Source organism: Halichoerus grypus, chromosome 7 (genome assembly GCF_964656455.1).
Source record: "Halichoerus grypus chromosome 7, mHalGry1.hap1.1, whole genome shotgun sequence".
Classification (NCBI taxonomy): domain Eukaryota; kingdom Metazoa; phylum Chordata; class Mammalia; order Carnivora; family Phocidae; genus Halichoerus; species Halichoerus grypus.
Window position 1 is genome coordinate 147613073 of NC_135718.1, and position 22678 is coordinate 147635750.

At 46.6% G+C, this 22678-nt stretch overlaps 1 protein-coding gene across 2 annotated transcripts in view; it reads right to left on the minus strand.

Annotated features, from left to right (window-relative positions):
* Positions 1–4884: 4884 nt before the first annotated feature.
* The window catches only part of PBX1 (PBX homeobox 1), a 282249-nt gene continuing 264455 nt past the window's right edge, over positions 4885–22678 (minus strand). For both annotated transcript variants that reach the window (XM_036065661.2, XM_036065660.2), the window contains one exon: positions 4885–10105. Coding sequence is in view for 1 of the 2 variants with exons in the window: in XM_036065660.2 (XP_035921553.1) it covers positions 10013–10105 (93 nt within the window). In the remaining variant the exon portion in view is untranslated. The remainder of the gene's footprint in view (positions 10106–22678) is intronic.

Below are 22678 nucleotides of genomic sequence, written 5' to 3' on the forward strand. Positions count from 1 at the left end.
TCATCCCATGTACTAAAACCACCCCGAGGACCTCCAAACCACAGGGTTTGGGGAGTTTCCGAGTTGGCCAATGCATCCACGTGCTGGGAAGATGGCACACTCCAACTCCATAGGGACAGAGGATCGGCACTCAGGACACTTCTAGCCTTCATCCCATGTGTCTCTTCATCTGGATGTTCGTTTGTACCTTTTATAATAAACCAGTAAGTATAAAGTGGCTTCCTGAATTCCGTGTGTTGTTCTAGCAAATTATCAAACCAGAGATGGGGATTGTGGAAAATTTCAACTTATGACTGGTCAGTCAGAAGCATGGGTGACCGGTTACCTGCACCTGGCGTCCGAACTGAGGGCAGGCTTGAGCCTTCACACCTGTGGAGTCTGACACTCACCCTGGGTAGTTAGTGTCAGAATTGAATTGTAGGACACCTAGCTGGTGTTGGAATGTTGGAGAATTGGTCGGTGTGAGAAAAATTCTCTTACGTAGCTTCAGAATGAATCTGACAGTTGCAGAGCTAGGATTTGAGTCTACATAGCTGGACTTTTAAGATCTCAGTGAGCACACTGTATGTATTCCTCACACCAAAGGTTCCAGGAAGGACCCTTTGAGAGCAGCACATGGGGAACCGGTACTGGAAGCAATCTGAGATGTCCCTGTGGATAACTTTAAAGGTCTCACTAGATGATAAAAGAAAATGTGGATGCATCTGAAGGGGAAAATCAAGAAGATCGTTGTTAAATGCTTCAAAAACAATTAGCGGGGCGCCTGGGTGGCTCAGTTGGTTAAGCGACTGCCTTCAGCTCAGGTCATGATCCCAGGGTCCTGGGATCGAGTCCCGCATTGGGCTCCCTGCTCTGCGGGGAGCTTGCTTCTTCCTCTCCCACTCCCCCTGCTTGTGTTCCCTCTCTCACTGTGTCTCTCTCTGTCAAATAAATAAATAAAATCTTTAAAAAAAAAAAAAAACAATTAGCGAATTTCAGCATTGCAGCTACTGTGTGTAGGGGCTCTGACAGGTCCTGTGCTCTGAGGGTGGGCCCAGAGAGAGCGCTCTAAGGGAGGGCTGGAGGCGGGGGTGGGGGGATCGCACCATAGCAGAGGAGGCTGTCAGCAAAACAGTGGCTGAATGTGGGTGATGGCAAGACACCTCCCGTAGGGACTCAACCCAAGGAATGAAAGCGGAGCAGCATCCATCTGAACAATGGAAGCCTTGGACAGACCCAGAATTTCTGAAAGACTTTTCAAAATAGAATTTAGAAAAGTAATGGGAAGAAAACGAATGTTTGGGCTGAACAGACATTTATGGAGCCCTCCATAAGACAGGGAAGGGACGTCACTGGGCAAAAGGCAGGGCAGACAATTTTAACTTTACTGGCTCCACTTTAAAGGGATTTGGGGGAAATAGGAGAGAAACATTAGGGCAAGCCTCAAAAGAGATCTCAGGACAGACAGGCAAGGTTAGTGGGGAGCGGTGATGGGGCAGACCTCAGCCTGTGTTCGGCAGCTGGACTCTGGCTCAGCTGAGACAAAGGAAGAGCTCAGACGGCATCCTGAGCTGGAGAACGTCCAGAGAAGGAAGAGCAGAAGTCACAGTGGCACAAGGATCCACATATCTGGGATTAGGAACACAGGGCATAACAGAAAGTGGAAATGGAGATACATCTTTAATAGGTCTATGAATGCCACGGGGAAGAAGGGAGCCCCGAGTAAGCCTGTGGACAGGAGGGCACCCGTTTTACATTTCTGAATTTTTCACAAAGACATGAATATTTCAAAGGTCATTCTCTGAGAGAGGAGGCAGAATGCAGAGATTGGATTGTTTCCCCCCAGGACACAGGGAGCAGCGTGCAAGATTAACCTCTTGGTGGTGGCTTTTCTCAGCACTACAGATACTACCAATCAACTGGCATCGTAAGGACTGAACTAGAGATTTTCTTCCCGCTCTTTCATGTGTTTGCTGTCTTCTCCTGCATCCTCCCTGAACGATCACGTCTCTGGTGTGGCCATTCATTAGTGATCGCCACGTAATACTATGATCTGGGTTCTGGGGACTCGATTTGGACTAGAAGCCTGGGCTTTGCTTGTGGATTATAAATTCTGTGGGGCAGGCTGCTGATGAGCTATGGTTCCTATGCCTCCGAAAGTGAACTTTTAGAAAAAGCGGGGTCCTGGAGGGAGGCAAGGTTGGATTAAGTGCACCTTGGAGGGACCCAAACAGTAACGGCCGTTCCTATGGACCGTCGCTGCTATAGAAGGAAGGAAGGTCTCCACTCTACTTCTGGCTGACAGTGGACACAGAGGAAGTCCAGGAAGGCAGAGCTGTAGACTAGCATTTGAATTTTAATTTATGAGAGAGGAGGATTTTATGTTGAACTTTAATTTCTCCCTGGATACATATCAATGGGAGATTTATATTCAAAGGTACCACAGCACTTGGTGCTTTTTATGCTATCAGGAGGTGCTCATCGACTATTTTGGTGAGTTACCCTGGACAATGTGGCTGAATATCGTGGGAGAGAGTGAATCCTGGCTGGGGTACAGTGTAACGTGGATGTTAATGCATGAACCCCCCTGCCCTATCCAGGGGCATTGAGAAGCTCTAGCTAAGCGATATTTTGCATGGGTCCCAGGAGGATACATGAAGACGGTGGATCTCCAAAGCACGTGGCCCTGGACAATGTCACTGTCACAAGCCTTTACAGCAACTCTTCGCCCACGCCCACACTGCCCAGAATGGCCTCGGAGGTCTGCCCAAGGCTAGCAGCCAGAGACTGCATCTCACAGGAAACCCTCTGCTGTCTTTATTCGTATGCTGTTGTAGCTTTAATGCAAGGCATGAGAGCAAAACCCCCAGAGCAGGGCCTCAGTCCTCGCTCCAGGCCTCCAGTTCTGAGATCCAGGCTAAAACACCCTCCTGGACACACTGCATCATTTCTTAACACTGAGCTCCAGAGGCACTCCCTACGCTGGATGTTTCCAGAAACTGTCTTGTGGATAACAAATGGTGCTCAGAACATTGGCATTTGCTGCATGTCTTTTTTTTTTTTTTAATTGGGCAAGTGGCAGAAGTCTATGAGGATAAGGACGCAGAAGCCAGTGGGGGGCAGGCAGAGGGCAGTGAGCTTTTCAGATTTTGTGATTTTAAGGCTTCAGACCTGTAATCTTCAAAGTGACTGCTGGCCACCAGACTTGACCCTTCCAGCCAGCAACGGCCATGGGGCCACCTCCCGAAGGTGGGAACAGGTTGTCTTCCCCACTGCAGAGTAACAAAGCCAAATCTGGGAGGTTGACTGGAAATGTTTTTACTGGGAGTGTGCCTAGTGCAGTGAAACAAGCAGGTGGGTTTGTCTTTTGCTCTCACTTATCCATTTGGTCACTAGCTGTGACACAGATGACCAACTGTCCAAAAAGTTGGGGTGTGGTATTATTGCCAGGAAGTGGCTGGCTAGCCAGGGACCACTCTTCCACCCCTTGCACTTAAGAATACGGTGGAAGGGAGGTCTCGGCCAAAAGCTTCGAGAAGCGGTGGGCCTTCTTCCTACTTTCCCTTCTGCCATCTAGATGCAGGAGCCACAGAGCGGAAGGAGCTGGGTCCCGGAATCACTGCACTGAGAAGAGGCACCCCGACCAGGAACACTGGCCTTAGGCTATTGCCTCAGTAAGAAATAGACTGTATTGAATGTGAGGCATCTCACGTGTTTGGTCTGTTTGTTACAACAGTTTAATATCACTCCAAGTAGTAAACTAGGGGGGAGAATCAGGTCCACAGTTTTTCGTGCAACTGGAAAAGGAAATAGTCTGAGGCTGCCCGGCATGCACACACCTCCAAGTGTGTTCCAACATCCAGGCTTGAAGAGGGACCACGGGGCCTCCATTTCGGCTGCTGGCGATGTTCTCCAAGTCAACAGGAGCAGAGAGCCTTATGCCACTGAGGCTATTGGGCTCTTAGCTTGTCCACTAATAACAATGATCATTTGATCCTCATTGACGCTCCATCCCTTTGATCTATCTTCTATTGATTAGAATCACAGTCGGGATGAGAGGGTGAGTGATTAGTTCATTCAATACATCAATACATGCCTGCCTCACTGGGGCTCTGGAGACTTAGGGCATGGAAATGAGAACACAGTCCACGTGATGTCCCTGGAGGGGTGACACGTCAATTGCCAGATCAGTTCCATCCTGTGCATGGGTGGGAAGATGGTGTTCATGGCTGGGACACCAAACACCGTAACAGACCATAAACCCAAAGGTCAGGGGCACAGTATGAGTGCAAAGAATGGGGGGGGAGATGCTCACATGGGATGATAGACGTAACACATGGTAGGTGTGCAGATCTATAGGAGTAACATCTCGCATACCTCTGAAAGCCTACAACGGAGTATTATTCATAACCCAGAGTCCTTCCTCTGAACCATTATCTTCGGTACCAGGATTTTCCTTATGACCAAATCCCAAAAGACAAAAGAGAAGCAAAGGGGAACCACTGGGCAAACAGCTGTGACTTAAAAAGTTAGTATTTATTATGGAAAATCTCCCTGGTATTTTTTTTTTTTTTTTGGTTAACTGGTGCCTGGTGGGTGGTAGCCAGTCATTGGCAAGCACACAAGATGGGGTGCTCTGCCTGCCTTCAGTGCAGCCAATAATTGCCCATAAAAGGTCCCCCCTACTTCTTCCCTTCCTCTCTTCGGACTTCATGGGTAAGGTCGGAGGCTTGTGAGGTCATTCGCCACCCTCCCCACCACCACCCCCGCCCAGGTATGTAGGCTTTACAGTGATCAGGGTCACAGTTTAAACCATAATGCACACTAACACAGCCCCAGTTTGGGGGGAAGCCAAGGTTGCCAGCATGTCAGAGAAGAAATTTACACAAAATACAAGTATATATCTATTTTTTGCAACAAAAGAAACTATTTATTTGGAATATGCATTACCAGTACAAATTAGGAGACTGTAAAGCCTACAGCATGTTAGCATCATTAGAGAACACAAAAGTTCAGTTGGAATCAAAAGGGACAGAAGCCCCTGCTCTCACAGAAGCAGAAAAGCTTAAACTTTCAAAACCAAAACAGAGCAGAACTTTGCAGGTTTATACTCTGAGTAAGAACAGGGGAGGGGAGCGGGAGAATAAAACCAACAACCGAAGGAAAGCACTTCAAAATAATTGGAAAAAAAGGAATTAATAAGAGAGAAAAGGGGGAAAACATTGAATGTTTTATTCGTTTTAACAAAAGGAAAAAAAAAAGTTTACAAAAAATAAAAGAGTCCAGAAAGCTTTGAGCTGGGTGTTGAAACCATAAAGGTGATGTGAAAAGCTCGTCATTATTTTGACGACTCAGGAGCAGGCGAGCAGGTGTCTGGGGCAGGAACACCTGCGGCGCACTATTCCACGGTCCCGCATCTTTGCCTTCACTTCTCTTGCTTATGTTCTAGGGGCTTTCTGGACACTTAATCATTTGTTGAATGAAAGATGTTTAAAATAAGTTTCTTCCAGAGAATACTGCTTTCTTTTCTCCTATGACTAATAAAAACATTCCAAATCAAGCCGGTTTAACCATTTGCTTTTCAGTAGCCAGAAGGTAATTAAGAGGTATGCTGTCACGGCATCAAACTCCACCTCTCAGCATTAAAAGGAGAGCACTGAGTCAGGCTCAGGTTCTCGACTCTTCATCCAATATTGGGACTCAAGGGATCAGCAGGCCGACTGACCCCAGGGACGGCCTCCCGGATCTAGTCTAGGTAGCCTGTGGCCCATCACACCAGGACTTCTGTGGGATGCTTCTGGAAGAAAAAAAATCCTTGCTAGTTGTAAGAGGGCTCCTGGAATGTTATTAATCAAGAAGAAAGAAAAGAAAGCACTTTGTCATGACATTCACAATCAACAAAGGCAAAAAGGGTCTCCCTACCTTATCAAAGATCTCCTGGGCCGATTCCTTGAACTTTTAAAGGGCCAAAAGGAGAAAACCCAGGTCCCTGATGGTGTTTTTTCTCAGGGACTGCCCCACACTCCGGAAATGCAGGTGAGTGATGGGACATCCGCATGGGCTTCATCTTTGTCTTTGAGGTCAACTGAATTCTGGAGTGAAGTAGTACAAGGAAACTGCCTACTCTACAAATGTCATTTTTTTCACATCACCTCGTATACATATGTAAGGAATAAAAACAGCAAGATCATAATCCTGACAATTAAAAAAAAGCCCCCCCAATAAAACAACCAAAAATAACACACAACATAATTTTTTTTTATATTTTAAAGAGCAGGAATAAAGAAAGAAAAGAATTTATTTCTGGGTCTCAAAGTTAATAAACATAACGTGTTAGGTTGTACCTATTATGCTCACTATCCCAACTTTTTTTTTTTTTTTAGTTTACAAAATGAATTACTGTCACTTTTAAACATTGTGAAACAGGAAATGAATGTGCACAACTCGACACTTTTCTAGCATTCTTGAACTAATTCACAAATGCAAGAAAATAAAAGAAAAATGGGGGAAATGATTAATGTAGGTAGTTTGGTGTTAAAAATGAACGCAGGAATGATGCGTATTGTCACAGAAATAAGAGGGGGAGCCCCCCCATCCTGTTTTGCGTGCTATGAGGGTCATTTTTAAAATTTTTATTATAAACACTATTAAATTCAGACCGCTTTTTTGGTTTTTTTTTTTCTTTATCTGAATATACAAGAACATTCATTATCAAATGTTCATCATCAATACTACAAAGAACGAGACACAAGTCGCAAGAAACAATGGAAAATGTTAATAAAGCTGAAAGAATTGTTGAGTATTTTTTTGTATTTTTTTTAAGTTTTTTTTTTAAATTTGAGTTTCTGTAGTTTCATCTTTTTTTGGTATCGAAGTCAGGTTTTTCTGGGCAGAAAAATAAAACTCAGAAGGAAAAGGGGGGGAAGGTATGTGAGAGAAGGCAACCAGCAAATAACCACCACCACAGCAAAATTAAAAAAAAAAAAATGTAAGGAAGGTGCCACTTGGCAAAAGTACTGTGTCAATTCCACGCCAGGGGGAGGAGTTAGGGGTGAAAAAGAGGTTGAGATGGAGAGTTACAAGGTGGGCAATCCCAAGGGCTAGTATTACTCAGGGGAAATCGGCTGCCAGGGACAACGGAACACTCCCACTCCCATTAGTAAATGCAGGAGTCCTGGGGCACATTTTGGTATCTGTAGGATTGACCTAATATGAACTCCCAGGGAGCTGTATTTCCAGAGGCACGCTCTTTCCATCCCCTTCCTTCTGCGGCCAGAGTTCCCATGCTTTGCTTACTGTCGGGGGATCTGGTGGCTGCCATGTTGGACGTGACGGTGGGCATGGGGGTAGGTGGTGGGAAACTGTGGAACAGAGAGGTCTGAGCAGGGAAGATACTGGGCAAGGTGAGAATCAGTGCAAACTCCTGTGGGGAGAGAAACTGTCTGCAAATGTAGCTCTGCTCTGATCTGTTTCAACAACTTAAAATGGCAATCATTCCACCCAAATCTGGAATCATTCTTCCTGTTGCCAAGAGAACCCTTCCGGGTCTCTTCTGTACTTTGCGTAGTCAGGCATGAGATCCAGCCGTACTCCTGCGTGGGTAGTGCAGACCCCTGACACTGAACAAGGTTCTCCACCGGCTCCAGGACTATGGAGTTGTCACAAGATGGCTCCTGCCAGGAAGCCCCTCGACCGAGCTCTGTTCTGACTGGGGCACAGGTCAGTAGACACAGTCTTTCCACTGCTCTTAGTCATCAAGGCATAATTCCATCTTGCCAAAGATTTACTTTTTGCCTTTCCTTCAAATTCACACACCTTCCAGTTTCTTAGGTAACCCCTCTCCCCAACACGCACACAGGAACAATTTCTATTCATTGCTGTAGCGCCATGCACAATGTCCATGACCTCGTTAGCGGGCCATCCTTACCCCTCAGGGTCTTCTCTCTCTTCATCCAAAATTGGGACTCAAGGGATCAGCAGGCCTCTCAAGCAGAGTAGATGTGACAAGGGGCTAAGTACTTACAAGGCCACGTACTGGATTCAAGTACAAACTAAGAGAACCGGGTCCTATTTTCCTAGTGTGGAGACTTATCTCTAGTCTGTGAAACCAAACAGACCAAAACCAACAAAAAAGCAACAACAATAGCCCTTCTTCTCTTTGTCATCATGGCAATGACACCAGGGTCCTGATGGTAACCAGAAGTTGGAACAGGAAAACCGTATATTGCCCCTCCATGGCACAAACCAATTTATCTCAGGGATGACACTTCCTCTGACTTCCCATTTACAGATGGGATAGGAATGAAATCAATTCCTTCAGTCTCTCACAAGCCTCTTGGTAAGCCAGGCATCATAATCCCCATTTTACAGAAGAAGAAAACGAGGCACCGAGAGATCTGACCACCTCCCACTTATAGTCAGGTTACAGAGCCACCATCTTTATCACTGGTGCAGTTGGCTAAGAAGAATGTAAGCTCAGGTGACACTACAGAATAGCTTTCTAGTAGTACTCTCCTCTCGGATATTCCCAGGAAATGAAAGTCGCTGTGACAGTTTCCCTGAAAACATCACCTCCTCTTTCCCCATCACTCTCAGGTCTTCAGATTAAGCTAGCAAAATCTGCCTAAGCCGTGTCCTTCTCCAGCCCCTCCAGAACAAGAATGTGGTGCCATGATAACACTTTGGATAATTAATGCAACGCCCCTCATATAAAAACAAAAACCAGAACAGAACCAAATCCACTACAGACATTGTAAGTACTGTGTGTGGCTCCCTGAGCGCTCCAGACGTGGTGGCAACAGGAACAGCGTGGGCGGCCAACCTGGCCTCCTCCATCATGATCAAGTCCCATGTATGTCGTTCTGGTGTGTGGCCATGCTGGAGGGCTGCAGGTCCTGGAAGCCCCAGGCACATACTGTGTCTGTGTCAGTGACCTTCACTCAGAGTTGCTAATTCCCTCTCCTGGGCTCACGAGGCAAATTGCTACTGTCGCTAATGTGGGTCTTTGCAGGTGGCACATGACTGATGGGGAGGAAATGAATGAGGCCGCGCATGTGCTGACATGCGCCTGGGTGTGCACGCGCATGTGTGTGTGTCTGTGAGAAGGTTTAGTTGAAGGGTTGCAGGATAAGAACCTTCCACTCCTTAGTGGTTCATTCATCACCATGCCCACTCAGATCTGGCTTTGCAGTAGGTTCAGGACATTGCTTACTACGTGTGACGTGGTCTCCAAAGACTGTGCCTCTGAAACCAAGAGCTGTTAGGAGGAGGAGGAGGAAGCCTCCAAGAATTCTGCCCTTCTTGTTGCTTACGTCCTCCCCTGCTGCTCGACTTCCTGCCTGGGGATCAACCTAGCGGACCTGAGACCGGAAAACGTGGCACCTTTAGAAGCCCAGCTACGGCAGTCCCCGGGGCACAGCTGGGGCTGGGAAGGAAGAGGAGGAAGGGTTCTAAGCAGAACCGGCCCAGGGAGGGAACAGCAAGAGGGGGCAGGGGGCCTGGAATGAGTGGGGCAACGTGGCGCATTCCTGCTAAGAGGTAGTGAGAGTAAGAAGAGAAACAAGAGAAGGGCTGCCTGTTAACAGAGGGAGCGAGGGATCCGAGTGAGGTAAATTTGGCTCCTCAAACCACCAGCATGAAAACATACAAACACGTTTATTATTTTCTTTGTATTTTCTTTCCTCTTTAAATTCCTCTAATTGTTGAAAATACCCTTCCGTGATGTCATTGAGGGCAGGGACCCAGGGAGTCTAGGACAGAGGGGGAGGGGGCAGGAAAGATGGCGGACACCAGGCTGACAGCTGGAGGCAGGGAAGGGTGGCTTCTACCCAGAAAAAAAAGGGAAGAGAGTATAAAGAAGTGTCCAGATTGGCTGAAATAGCATCCCAAAGAAGAGAAGAGAAGGAGACTCTTATTGTGTTTGCTGATTGCTTCGACCTCCAGTCTGACCGCTTCAGCGTTGGGAGAGAAACCCTCCCTCCTGGCCCTGTCCCGACTGGGGCACAGGGTCAGCCGGGATGCGATTGCTGGGAGATCAGTTGGAGGTATCAGAGTGAACACTGCCAGGGCCTTCTGTAGGGGAGGTCACTGATGAAGGGGTAGTAGCATCCTGCCAACCTCCATTAGCCTAGAAGGGAAAAAGGGAGACAAGTCAGTCCTCTGAGATCGGGTGGCCATTTTGAGCAGACAATGACAACAAGGCAACTTGTGTAATGGGCCTAGCACAGTGCCTGGCACATGGGGACACTCCTCAGCGGGGCAGCTGATCTTGTGGTTGATAATACACCCTCCACCCTCAGATGAGTATGGGTCCTCCCACTGAGCCTTTGGACACAAGGTGAATACCTCCCACTTCTCAAAGATACTTTGAGTCAGTCCAAGCCTTCAGATGATCACTGTGTGGGCTCTCGTGGAGTGACAGGTCAAGGGAACCCAAGTTCCAGTTCTGAGTCTGGCAAGGACTAGCTGTTGACTCTGGTGAAGCACTTCCCCCTCTTTGGCCTTGGGTTCCCCTTCAGAAAAATAAAAAGGTTATCCAAATGTCTTCTAAGGCCTTTCCCTGCATGTTCCGTATGTTACGGGATTCCAGGCACCTGTTCTGTGCAAGGTTCTGTACTACTTGCTCCTGGGTATGTAACGATGAGTGAGAGACAGCTCATGTCCTCAAGGAGGGGGATAAGACATGCATATGCATATGAATGAACTATAATTCAAGGCAGGGCCTAATAATGGTACAGCCCCGCTGTTATGACAGTTCAGATGAAGGCAATATCCCATCTTGGTGGAGCATCAGGGAAGAGGTACTCTTTGAGGTGAGCCTTGAAAAGTACAGAGGGTGATTCAGGTGAATCAAACAGGTGAAACAGAGGTGGACTAAGGACTGGTCTGCATAAATATATCTAGAGAGGTGGTGAGCTAGGAAGCTGTAAGTATGATTTACGTTTATAGACCATTTTTCTAAGATTCTGAACCCAGAAGCATCCAAACAATGGGACTGTTCTAAAAGGATCTGTTTTAATGAACACTCCTGGCCAAAAATATCCCAACATTAAAATAGTTGAAGAATGATTTGTTGGGAGTGGTTAACTCATGAAACATAATTCATGATTGTTTATGTATTTGAAAGCATCGAAACAGAAGTGTGCTAAAATGCCTTTTTTCCCCTAATTGCTGTGTTCCTTTGAAGTTAATATACCTCACCTCTGAAAGTGTTCATGTTGAACAGAGCAGGTCTTAGGCATTCCTGGTAAATTATTTTCTACTGTACTCTCCACTCATTTTATTCCCTGAAACACTTGGGGTGCAGGGGGCAGGTACTATTATTGCCATCTCGGAGGGACCACAGCTTGTACTCTAGCATAAGCCATGGTACTGAGGAGCATGCTTGACACCTAAGTGCTGGCAAACCTGTGTTCATGTTTCATGAACAACTGCGAGAGAGAAAAGCAGACTTCTGGCTTATGACTGAGACACACAGGCTTCTGAACCTCTGAATCTGGGCTCCTTTTTCTCTGCCCTTCTCATCCACTTGGCTTTTTTTTTTTCCCCACTGGCTCACCCAAATGATGCTCTAATTTCCGCAGGAAAGCCAGGCGCTGAATTCATAGCAGCTCTTAACCAGTTACCTCTGCATGAGGATAGATTTTTTCCCCCACACCTCACTAAAGAGCAGGTCTGGATACCAAGAGCACAAAGGGTCATCCTGGGCAATGCCAAGGGCATTCCACCTCAATCGGGGACCCATGAATAATTGCTCAAAATTCCAACGCTCCTTCTCCTGAGGTAGTCAGGTAGCTCCTTCTGCCCCCTCTCCCTGCCCAGCACATTTCTCCTGCTGTCGGTGAGGGATCAGAAGGGGACCAATGAGGGGGAAATGGGAATTCTTTCTTTGCTATCTTTCTGGGGCCATGACTCTGTAGTATGATCAGAATCAAGAACAGAATTAATTCCGTGTCCTAATGCAGGCTGATCACAGGGGTGACAGGCGCTTAGTTTCCTTTCCCAACCAAGAACATGTATTCTGGTGCCATTTTAGGCAGATGGGGAAGAGCCATTATATTTATTTTACCCCAAAGAAAATCCCGATTGAGGACAGACAGGTATCAGAATGCTAACAGCTGTTGTTAGTCTTTGAGTTGGTAGGATTATGGGTGTCGTACATTGTGTGTTTCATGCTTTTTCTCTTGTCCAAATATTATATCGCATATAGAATTGCAAATATTCTATTCAAAAATATTGTATGAGCTTATCTTTTGTAATCAGAAAAGATAAGCGACATGACGGGATTTTCTTTGGGACAGATGAGTCAGTAAGTAAATAGCCAGCTATGTGGGTGTGTGTGTTTGTTTGTTGAGTGGTAGAGGTTTTTAGGAAAACCTGACAGAGGTTCCTTGAGTGTCATGATGTGGAGAGTAAAGTGCTGGTACAAGAGGAAAAAACTCACGTATCTTAGGATCGACCCGGTGGGAGACAAGGAGATGCGGAAGATCAGGGAGGCAGTCGGCGTCCGAGGCATGGGACGCACCACAGAGGAGTTTCCCGACCTTGCTCGTAAGGCACCACTATTACCATTATTTAGCCATGCTCCAATTTCATTAAAATAACAATAAGTGGTGCCCCAAAATAAAGCCATTAGTCAAGAAAATGAGCCCTGTGGCGTCTCATTAGGAGGGACCCAGCAAGGCATTCTACACGGACCAGAAGTTTCCGGGAGACTCCTTTTGATTCGTGTCTGAGATGAAATAACTCAAACAGGAGACATCTGAGAAAGTTTTGTCTTCTCAGACCAGTGCACACGATGCCACAGGGTACAGGGAACTCACAGATGGCAGAGACAGGAATTAGTTCAAGCTGATATCAAAACTGGCATTTTAATTATGCTAGTTGGCCTGGTGAAGGAGAATACAGAAAAACTTCTACTAAAAACAAATAACGTATGGTGACTAACATAACATAATAAAATAAAAAAAAAAAACAAAATCAATCTCTTTGGCTGCCTTTTTTTCCAGTCCCACTCTACCCTGCCCCCCCGCCAACAGATTGGGTGACCAACCATCCCAGCGTGCCCAGGACCCCACCCCACCCCTTGTTAACACTGAAATCCCATACTCCCATAACCCCGGCCTGCCCCCTCAGAGCCAGGAACACTGAGAGGGCTGCTCATCCTCCCCCCAGGATACCCCAGCAACGAGCCCCTGCTTCTTGCCACATTCAGGACACTGTGGCCTCCGGATTTCAAGTCAGAGGACAACCAGCCCTTTCTGGAACACGCATGCCCAACACTGGCACCGGCTGAAGGATCCCTTTCTCTGGAGGCACTTTAGACCCTGGCCAAGGTCTGCTGCCCCTTCCTTGCTGCTCACACCTCACGATTGGAAACTGTGAGCACGCCCCACAGAACCGGGTTTCCCGTACATCACTCTGGCCACTTCAGCTCTACAGTGCTGGCTTTAACGTAAGCCGTTGGGAGGCTGCTGCGTCTTGGGAAACGGCTGACCTCGCTTACTGGCCTTAACCCTGGGGAGCTATTCCTTCCCTCTTCCTGACTGCGGGTGCATATTAAGTGGGAAACTCCGCCTTTGTCTGTTTATTTATCTCTCAGGTGGGAGCAGGGAGCGTAGGGGATGGTCTCATTAGCAACCGCGTAGGGGTGGCAAATAAGACTCGTTTTTATTTTTCTTCCGCACCCCAACTTCTGCCTTCACTCTCTGATGCAAAGTCCCCGTTATAACAGACATGCTCACTCCAAGATGCTGACACTGGAAACGCCCAGGAGGCCTTACAGGGGTGGGAAGGTGAATTCTGCAAAACCACGTGTGTCCCTGTTATCTCCACAAACATCCCTAATGGAAGAGCGTTTACATTTGCACCTAGTCCTACAGGTAATTCTGTGGCCTGCAGATGCTGGAAGCGAGACCTGATCTCACATTTAATTCTACCAGAGGAAGCCTAAGCCGGCGGCAGGCTCTTCCTGGGACGTCAGGGAGGAGGCGGCTAACAGAATATAAAATTAGGATAACATGCAGCCGGTTTCGCAGATAAGAAAACCTGGACTTCCCAACACAAATCCAAGAAAGGTATCTGAGAACAAAGTATCTCAGAATGAAAACGACGATGTACATCCTACCCGAATGAATTTGGCACCTAACTGATGTACACCCAACGTTGCTGGGACCACCTCTAACGGGCAAGGCACGGCTTCCTGGTGGAGGAGGCACAGCGAGCCCCGTGACGCCAGGGATGGAGCACTGGTGGATGGGGGCAGCCACATGGCTTCTCCTGACCAAACACGAGAACCAGGAACCGCACCTGAAGCCCTGACTTCTCTCTCCTCGGCCACCTTCCTGAGCGCGAACAGGGGCCACCCGCCTCTCCCTCGCCGCGGAGGACGCAGTGGTGTGGCGGCCGCTGGGCTGAGAGCCGCCGGTCCCATCCTCCGCTCCTTCCTGCTCTCCCTCTGAACTTCCCTTAGCAGCACAAAGTTGATGCAGAGAATTCATCACCTGATGTGACAGCCCAAGCGAGCCTGGCACTAAGAAACTCTCATTTGCAACCCAGAAATGCGCTGAGGTGCCACAAACTGGCTGATGTCAGCACCGAGTAGAGCTAGATCTGCATACGGGCCAGATGCCATTAGCAGAGCTGCCTTAGCGCGGGTGAGGACGCGTACGTGCTCCGGGCCTTGGTGGGGCCGGCCGGGAAGAAGCACAAAGAAACATGCATGCACCCACTCTCCCTCGCCAGGCGCGCGCACACACACACACACACACACACACACACACACACACACACACACACACCCAGTACTGATCGGGGGAGCCGTCAGCTCACCCAGTGCGGTCGCATCCTAGATCCACCACTTTTCCAGGAAGATGGAAGAACTAGGTTTTCCTGATATGCACATACTTTCAACATTATACAGTGAGTGTTTACCAAAAGATGCTCAGGGGCAAAACGATGCTGTTGGAAAGTCCCCTCAGGACAAAAAATTCAAAATCCCCCTGGGAGGTTTCACAGTGGTAAGCAGGCGCATGCCCAGGCCGACAATCTCCAGCCCTGTCTCTAGCTGCCACCAGAACCATCCTTCCAAAATGTTATTCTGATCTCCCTCTTTCACCTTCAACGGCTTTGCACCCGCCTCAAGATAAGGTTCAATGTTCTCGTCAGGCCCACAATGTCCTTGATTTTGCTCACTCCCCAACCCAACGCTCATGTTTAATACTTGAGCCACATCAGGCTACTAAGAAATTCCTCTAACAGAGCAGTCATTTCCTGCCTGCTTCTTTCTCCTTAAAGACTCCACTCATCCAATTCTGTGCCACTCACACCTTGGCTGGTTTTCAAGACTGAGGTGAAGTATTATCCTTGTGCCCCTATCTGCCCCTGACAATGTCTCTTCCTCCCACCCATCCCTGCTCCCGCCCCCCCACCCTCCCTCCGTGTTCTCTGTATGCATCTGTGCCACCATATTGCATTTGTTCCTTTATGTGCCTGGCTCACCTACCAGACCATGACAGCAGGGCTGTGGGACTTATCTTTGTTTCCAAAGTGCCTACCACAGCGCCTGAGGCAGCACAGATTTTAATAAATATCTCTTGGGGGCACATACAAAGAAGTAAATAAATAGTCAGTGGCAGTACAACAGTCGTGCTCCATTGTGGGTCTGGAGAGATCCACGGTTTCAGACCCGTGACCTCCACAAGTTCAGTCTATGTGTGAAGAGCCGTGTACACCTAGAAAATACTCAAGCCCTGAAGAGAGGCAGAGCCAAGGTTCAGGGTAACTTCTACAGCTAGGGAGTGAACTCTCCTCAGCGGGCATCAAGGAGATCTGGTACTTCAGAGCTTATCCCAAGTAAGGAAGGACGATGAATATTTACACTGTTCTGTTCCTTTACAAAAACAGTTGAAAAAACACTGCATCCTGCCTGTCGCAGCTCCGCGGCTCCGCACACCATCTCAGTAAGGAGCGTTCTCCCTGGGCCACAGGGAGGAGGAAGATATCATCAGCCCCTGCATCCGGAACGGCCTCCCGGTCGCCTCCTCAGTGGAATCACAGACATGCATGCAGCAGACGCCGTCCCTGCGTGGCCGTGGGGACTGGCCCCATCTTGCCCCTCTCCGAGGCTGACACCCACATGCAGATGCAGCTTCTACCTTGCGATCTGGGATTGGGGTTGCCAGATAAAACCTAAGACACCCCCCGAACTTTAGATAAACAACAAGGAACTTTCACACTAGTGTAAGTCGGTCACGTGCAGTGTTTTCATTGGCTAGATGTGCACAACTCTATTTGGGATTAACGTCTACACTCAACCCCTAAAATATTTTATTCTGGCTTCCTCTGGTACCATAGGCAACTCAGAATCAATGTTGCTGCGTGTCCCGCTCTGACCTTTTGCTCCTGTATCTTCGTACAGGGGCGTCTTGTCTGCGCCAAGCCTACCTCTCCCGAGTCCACGCCTGCTTCTGCGTCATTTGCTGCTCTTTCTTACGGGTCCGCTGACACTGCGAGAGTGACGTGCTCTTGCGGTGTGAATCCTGCTCTGGAACCTCAGCTCGCCCACTGCTACCTGCCACATTTCCCTTCAGTCTGTCCCGGGCTGCTGGCTCCAGAATCCCTGTTTCCAGGGTCCCCTGACTGTTGTGGGCGTCCTCCCTGATTGCCACCTGCCACTAGGTCAGTCCCTGGTGACCTTGCAGCCAAGTCCCACCACCACATCCCTTCCTAGCCTGGCTCCGCCACAGCCCACTGAGCGCTGAGATTTTGCTCCGAAGGTCTGTATGTGAAGAAAAACTGGCAGTGAAGCAGTCACTCCTGGTAGAGGACAGATACCCTGGCCAGCCAAGGCTTCAGCAGGGCAAGCTGCTGCCAAGAAATAATAGATTTCCCACTGCCCAAGTGAGATTCCGTCTTACCCTAGAGCGAAGTCCAGCGAGAGGCTCTGTGCCTTTGCCTGTCCCTCTCCTCTGGTCTCCAGAAATCCACGTCATTGTCCATGGCCCGGCCTGAGAGTCACCTCCTTCCTTCTTCAAGACACACCATCACCCACTTCCCTACATGCCGGGACCCCAGACTTTGTGACACTTCATGCTGACATTTAACCAGGTACAGCATGCATTTATTTATTTGTTTACTTATTTATTTAAATATCTATGTGAGTACCAGGTCTTACTCACTGTCATCATTTAATTCGGAATTCCACAAATAAGTATCCAGTGTCTACCTTGTGGTAGATAAGACACCTTTTTTTTTTTTTTGATCTGACGTCTGCTCTCTCCTGGAGCTTCCTGCCTTGTGGGAAACAAGACATTTGATAAATCATCAAAAGGACAAATGTAGATTCTAGATGGTAGTAAGGGCTAGGAGAGTACGATGGGGACCTCACTGTGGTTGGGCTTCTGGAAAGTCAGCCTAGAGGTGACCCGAAAATAGATAAGTAAACAGTGGGGTAAGGAGCCCCCTGGGCAGAAGGCGAATCCTTTCTAAAGGCTCCAAGGAGCTCCAAGAAGGCCAGAAGCAATGGAAGGAAGGAGGAGAAGAGTAGCCAGGGCAGCAAGATGGGGTCGGAGGGTGGCAGGGCTCAATGGCGCCAAGGCTTCAGGCCACGTGAAGGGCTTTCACGTGGACTCTCAATGAGATGATAAATCATTCAGCCACAGACCAGTGGAGGACAAGGCTCACATGTCATAGAGGGCCGCTCAGTGAAGTACTTGAGCTGAACGCATAGAGAGACGAATGCTTCGAAAGCCTCCCCTGGTGCCCTGGCCCAGGAGGACATGGCCATCTGGTGGCCGGCGCCCATCCTAACTGCACCACTGGGCAGGGACTGTGCTAGTAAGTCTCTGACTTTGGTCGATGAGTATATAATGGTATATAAACCCAGTGGGAGCTCCTAGTCCTACTTCTCAGGTGAGGAAACTGGGACTCAGGAACTAGAATTTGCTGGACTCAGTCCCCGTGTGTGCCACTGCTTTTGGACATTTCAAGTTTCAAAAGGTCAGGCTGTGTGACCATGTGGGCACCACATGCAGAGCACGGCTCAGGGCTGAAGGCAGGGGACTCATGGTTGCAGTTCACCTTCAGGGAATCTTTGTGCTGTTTAGGAAGATGATAGAACCTATGAACCACAGGACCGGCCTCAGAAAAGTCTTTTAGGGGATTCTAGTATCTCCCACTCCTAAGCCTCAATTCACCTCACCAAACTTGGTTTTGGACAAGACGAACTCCCCTGGGGTTATACTTCTGAGACACCACCATGCATGGTGCCATCTTGCTAGTTGATACTAAGTTATCATAACTGGAAATGCAGAGTCCTGCTCTAAGATCTATACAGTGAATTGGGCATTCATCCACTTGGTATGAATATGAACTCTCTCTGACCAGTCACTGTCTCGACCTCATCTGGCACGCACTCAAGCTGCTGTCCAACGGGTGACAGTCAACACCCAACCACAAGACCATCAAGGGCCGTATCGTCAGGGCACGCTGCCACCCTGCCTGTGCCCAGCACCACACAACGGAAGTACACACGTAGGTCAGCTCTGAGATCAAGATCTTCTCTGGCACCTCCTTAGCGTCATCCTTTCTAATTCATCTGTGATTAAAGCCCAGAATGAATACTGCCATGTAAGGCTCTTCGGATACACAGGACGGTTTGGTAGAACCTTTCATGGCTTGCACAGGATATGAAGTAGTGTGCATTTCTAGGCTTATGGCTGGGTTGTTTTCTTATTTCTGTTAAAAGTACAAGTTGGACAGTTACACATAATGTTTCCATGTCCCACAGATTTATGGAGTCCTTAGGTGAAATGTGCATCAGGAAGTTAAAACTTAAAATTTGTTTTATTTAACTTTGCAGAGTCAAAGAAAAATAAGCTCAGCCTGATTTAGCTAAATAATAGTGCCTTAGTGCAGAAAAGTATTTATATCTGAATAAACATCCTCTACACTCAGACCTGCATAAACCAAAACACATACACACTTACACACATCCATACACAGCGTTCATAAACAGGCAAAATTTCCACAGACTTTATCATATTTACATAGAACTCATATGCATTTAGAAAATACAGCACCTAAAGAATGCGTAGACCAACACGCACACACATGCACAGACACACAGATGTTGCATAAACTCGAAAAGAGTAGATGTATAAGACAACAGAAAAATGTATTTACGCACATGGCTAAATCTGGATAATTCAAGCAAAGGGTATTTTTTTTTTTTTAACTCTCAGTATAAATTATCCGATTGGCTGATTCTACACAGCCCCAAATTCTTCATTTTATTTTTATAATCTCTGATTTTGCTTTGGCTTTTTTGAAAGGCTATTATTTACTCAGGGCACACACAGAGATTGTATATACACCTTAACGATGAACGGTAGCTATACACAGAACACACACACACACACACACACACAGATAAAACGTGTGGTGGAGACCTTGAGGCTATTTACCATCACACAGGAAGCTAAAGCCCCTTACACTTTTCTGACCATCCAAGAGACAGCAATTACCCCAGATTATCAGACCAACAATGACATGCCGCGTAAAGAGAGACACTGAGCCAACTCTACATCCCAAAGACTGGCATATTCAAGTACACTTAGGACATTAATAGCAATTTACGTGCCATCACTGAGACAAAGCCACAAAGACTCCACTGGCAGCCTCTTATTTTGAAGCCTATTATTTGTGGGAGTTACAGGCTATAATCACAACAGAAACTTTCAAAACCCTTATCTTCCGTGACGCACCAAATCTATTTCAGAGTCATAATTGCTATGTCACCAGAGAGTTTGCTGCTTAATGCACTCAAATGCCATTTAGTGTTTGCAGGGTCATTACAGCTAACAGAAGGGGGGGCGGGGGGGGATGTGGTGGGAAGTTGCGGGGGGAATGCAGACGGAGACTGCTGAGGGGGAATATGCTAGAATGGGGCACTAATTTATTTAGGGGAGGATATTGTTGTTTTGAGAATTCCATTTAACGACAAAATGAGAGTAAGAGCTTGAAAACTATCCATGGACTTGAGAATTTAGAATTCAGGTGCCACCATCCCAGAGATCTTTTGTGGAGGCTGGGGAATGGTTTATCTTGTTCTGGGATTCTTAACCAGGTGTCAGAGTGGGTTGGTTTTTTAAAGTTTTCATTTGTTTTCCTTTCACATTGTCCCAGAAACCTCTGCAGTGGGGGATCTTCCAATGGTGCTGTGGGTTCGGGAGTCTGACCTGGCTTTTCTGTTCATGTTCTGCTATGGAGCGAGAAGGGCGGAGGGGGACAGTGCCCACGAGGTGCCAAAATTCTGCAGCCCAGAAGAATGTGCTCCCTCACAGGTGGCCAAAGAAGATACCAGGAGGCTGATACAGCAGCCAAACTACCAGAAAACATCACGTCACTCAGAAGACCATTTTCTAGACCTACGGTCCTAAGAAAGCTTGTTCATGTATGTCACCTGCTTTCTTCATCCTGGCTACAAACTAGCCAAGGACGTACTTGGCAACTCCTAAATTCCGGCACAGGGTAAATTGTCAAGGACATTTTTGATTGATTAATGTATCTCTAACATTTTCCAAGAAAACTCTTACGTTCTGTTTTCTAACCCTGAGTTTTTTCATAGACTAGAAATACAGAAAATGTTAAGTGAATTCAGATTGCAGGGTTAATTTTCTTTTTAAAGATCAACACCAGTATTATATATCTGCCTTTAGTTTTCCTAGGATAAAAAAATCCACCTTTCATGCTGAAGAATTTTCTACAGGAACAGACAGAATGAGACCTTTTTCCACAGGAACCCCTTCCAATGAGAAATAAGAGTTTTCTCTGCATTGTCTACATGTTGGCAAAGTGCAGGATGGAATAATAACCTTACTGTATAAAAGTTCTTAAAAAATCAACAGAAAAGATGAACATTTCAAGAATACGTATAGAAGGCTGGCAAACATATGAAAAATGTTCAATCTCACTAGTAATCAAAAAGATACAAATTAAATTAAAATAAAAACAAGAGGCCATTTTATAGTTTGATAATTGACAAAGATTTAAAAACTAAGATTGTGAACTGCTGGTGGCAACCCTGTGTTCATACAAGTTTCCAGAAGATTTGTCTGCCCTACACGCAAAAGCCTTAGTCTAATTCACATCCTTTGATCTGACAATTCCATTTCTAGGAATTTATTCAAGGAAATAACAGAAAATATATGCTGAGTTTTCTGTACTATGATGTTTACCACGGTGTTTTTAATGATAGTAAAAAAAAAAAACAAACCAAAAAACAAGAAACAGCTTAAGCATTGCACCACAGAGGTTGATTAAGTAAATTATGGACTTTCCCTATACCACGCTTCTGTGCAGTTATTAAAGTTATGTTTGAGAAGAATGTTTAATGATATGGAAAATATTCATAATATATTTTTAGTAAAATAAGTAGGTGACAAAATGATATGTTCGATATGATCATAGCTCTTCTACGCCCACACAAAACACACAGAATGCTAGAAGGCCGGAAAGCAAAAAGTTATCAGTAACTTCCTTCTGTTTGATTTCCCTGCATTCTCCACATTTTCTACGTTAAATATTAATTTGTAATCAGAAAATAAGAAGTAAATGTAGAAATTAGACAAAGCGTATGCGGGAAAGTCCACATCTGATTTAGGTCTTTGTCTTGTGTGTTTGAAAGGCCTTGGCCAACCTCCAGGGCTCATTGGAAAACAAACCAAGGCAATCAATGGTCAAATACAGGTCTGAGGTCTTTCTTAGACGGAGGCAACTGGGACTCTCGCCTAGGGAAGAGAAAGCAAATGATTTCAAAACTCTCTTCAAAATATAACTACCTGCGAAGAATGTTAATCAGTTGTTTTTCCCCTGCCGCAAAAAAACAAGGTCAAAGAAGGCAAAACACGCAATCAACTTAGATGAGATGCAGAGTTGCTTGAGAATCTCCTTTTTATTTTCCCTGCCCTAATGACCAATGCAGTAACTGAGTAATAACAGATTCCAAGAAAATGTCTGCTGATTGAACGAGTGAATGAGTGAGTGAATGAACTCTGGATCAAGCTCAAGGTCACAGAGACGACCTCTTCTCCAGAAAAGAGTATGGGAAAGACAAGCAAGGGCAGAGATCTCTGGTCATTTAATATCTACCCATAAAAGACTTAGGGCGTGAGTTGGTGAAGACTGTAGGTTAAGAGAGAGAGAGAAGTTGGAGGTAAAGGACACGTACCAGGTTGTGATAAATGGAAAGAAAAAGAAGAAAAAAAATCCATTGTTTTACGGGAGAGCCTTTCTGGACAACAGAAACACAAAAATGCTTATGTTTGCAGGGGTTCCAGGCAGGCAGAAAATCCAGCCAGGTCTGCTTACTGGTTTAAAAATAAATAAGCAAAAAATAAAAGGAAAGCAAAGAAAAGAGAAAGCTCTTGACTACAGATTCAAGTAGGCTTAGTGCAAAAAGCAGACATTAAGCACCTACTATGTACCAGGCCTGAACTGAAGGTTGGGATACAAAACTAGGGGCTCTTCTGTTTAGAAACCAGGGGGCCTAGAAAGAAGGTAAAGAAAACAAGCAGCAAAGGACTCCTATTCCAACCCAGCGTGCTAAGTACTATGTAGGTGCAGTCTGCAGGACTAGGAAGTACTTCTAGGAGTGTGCTACATCTTATAAATGGAGTGGGGTTATGAGATGCTTGCCCAC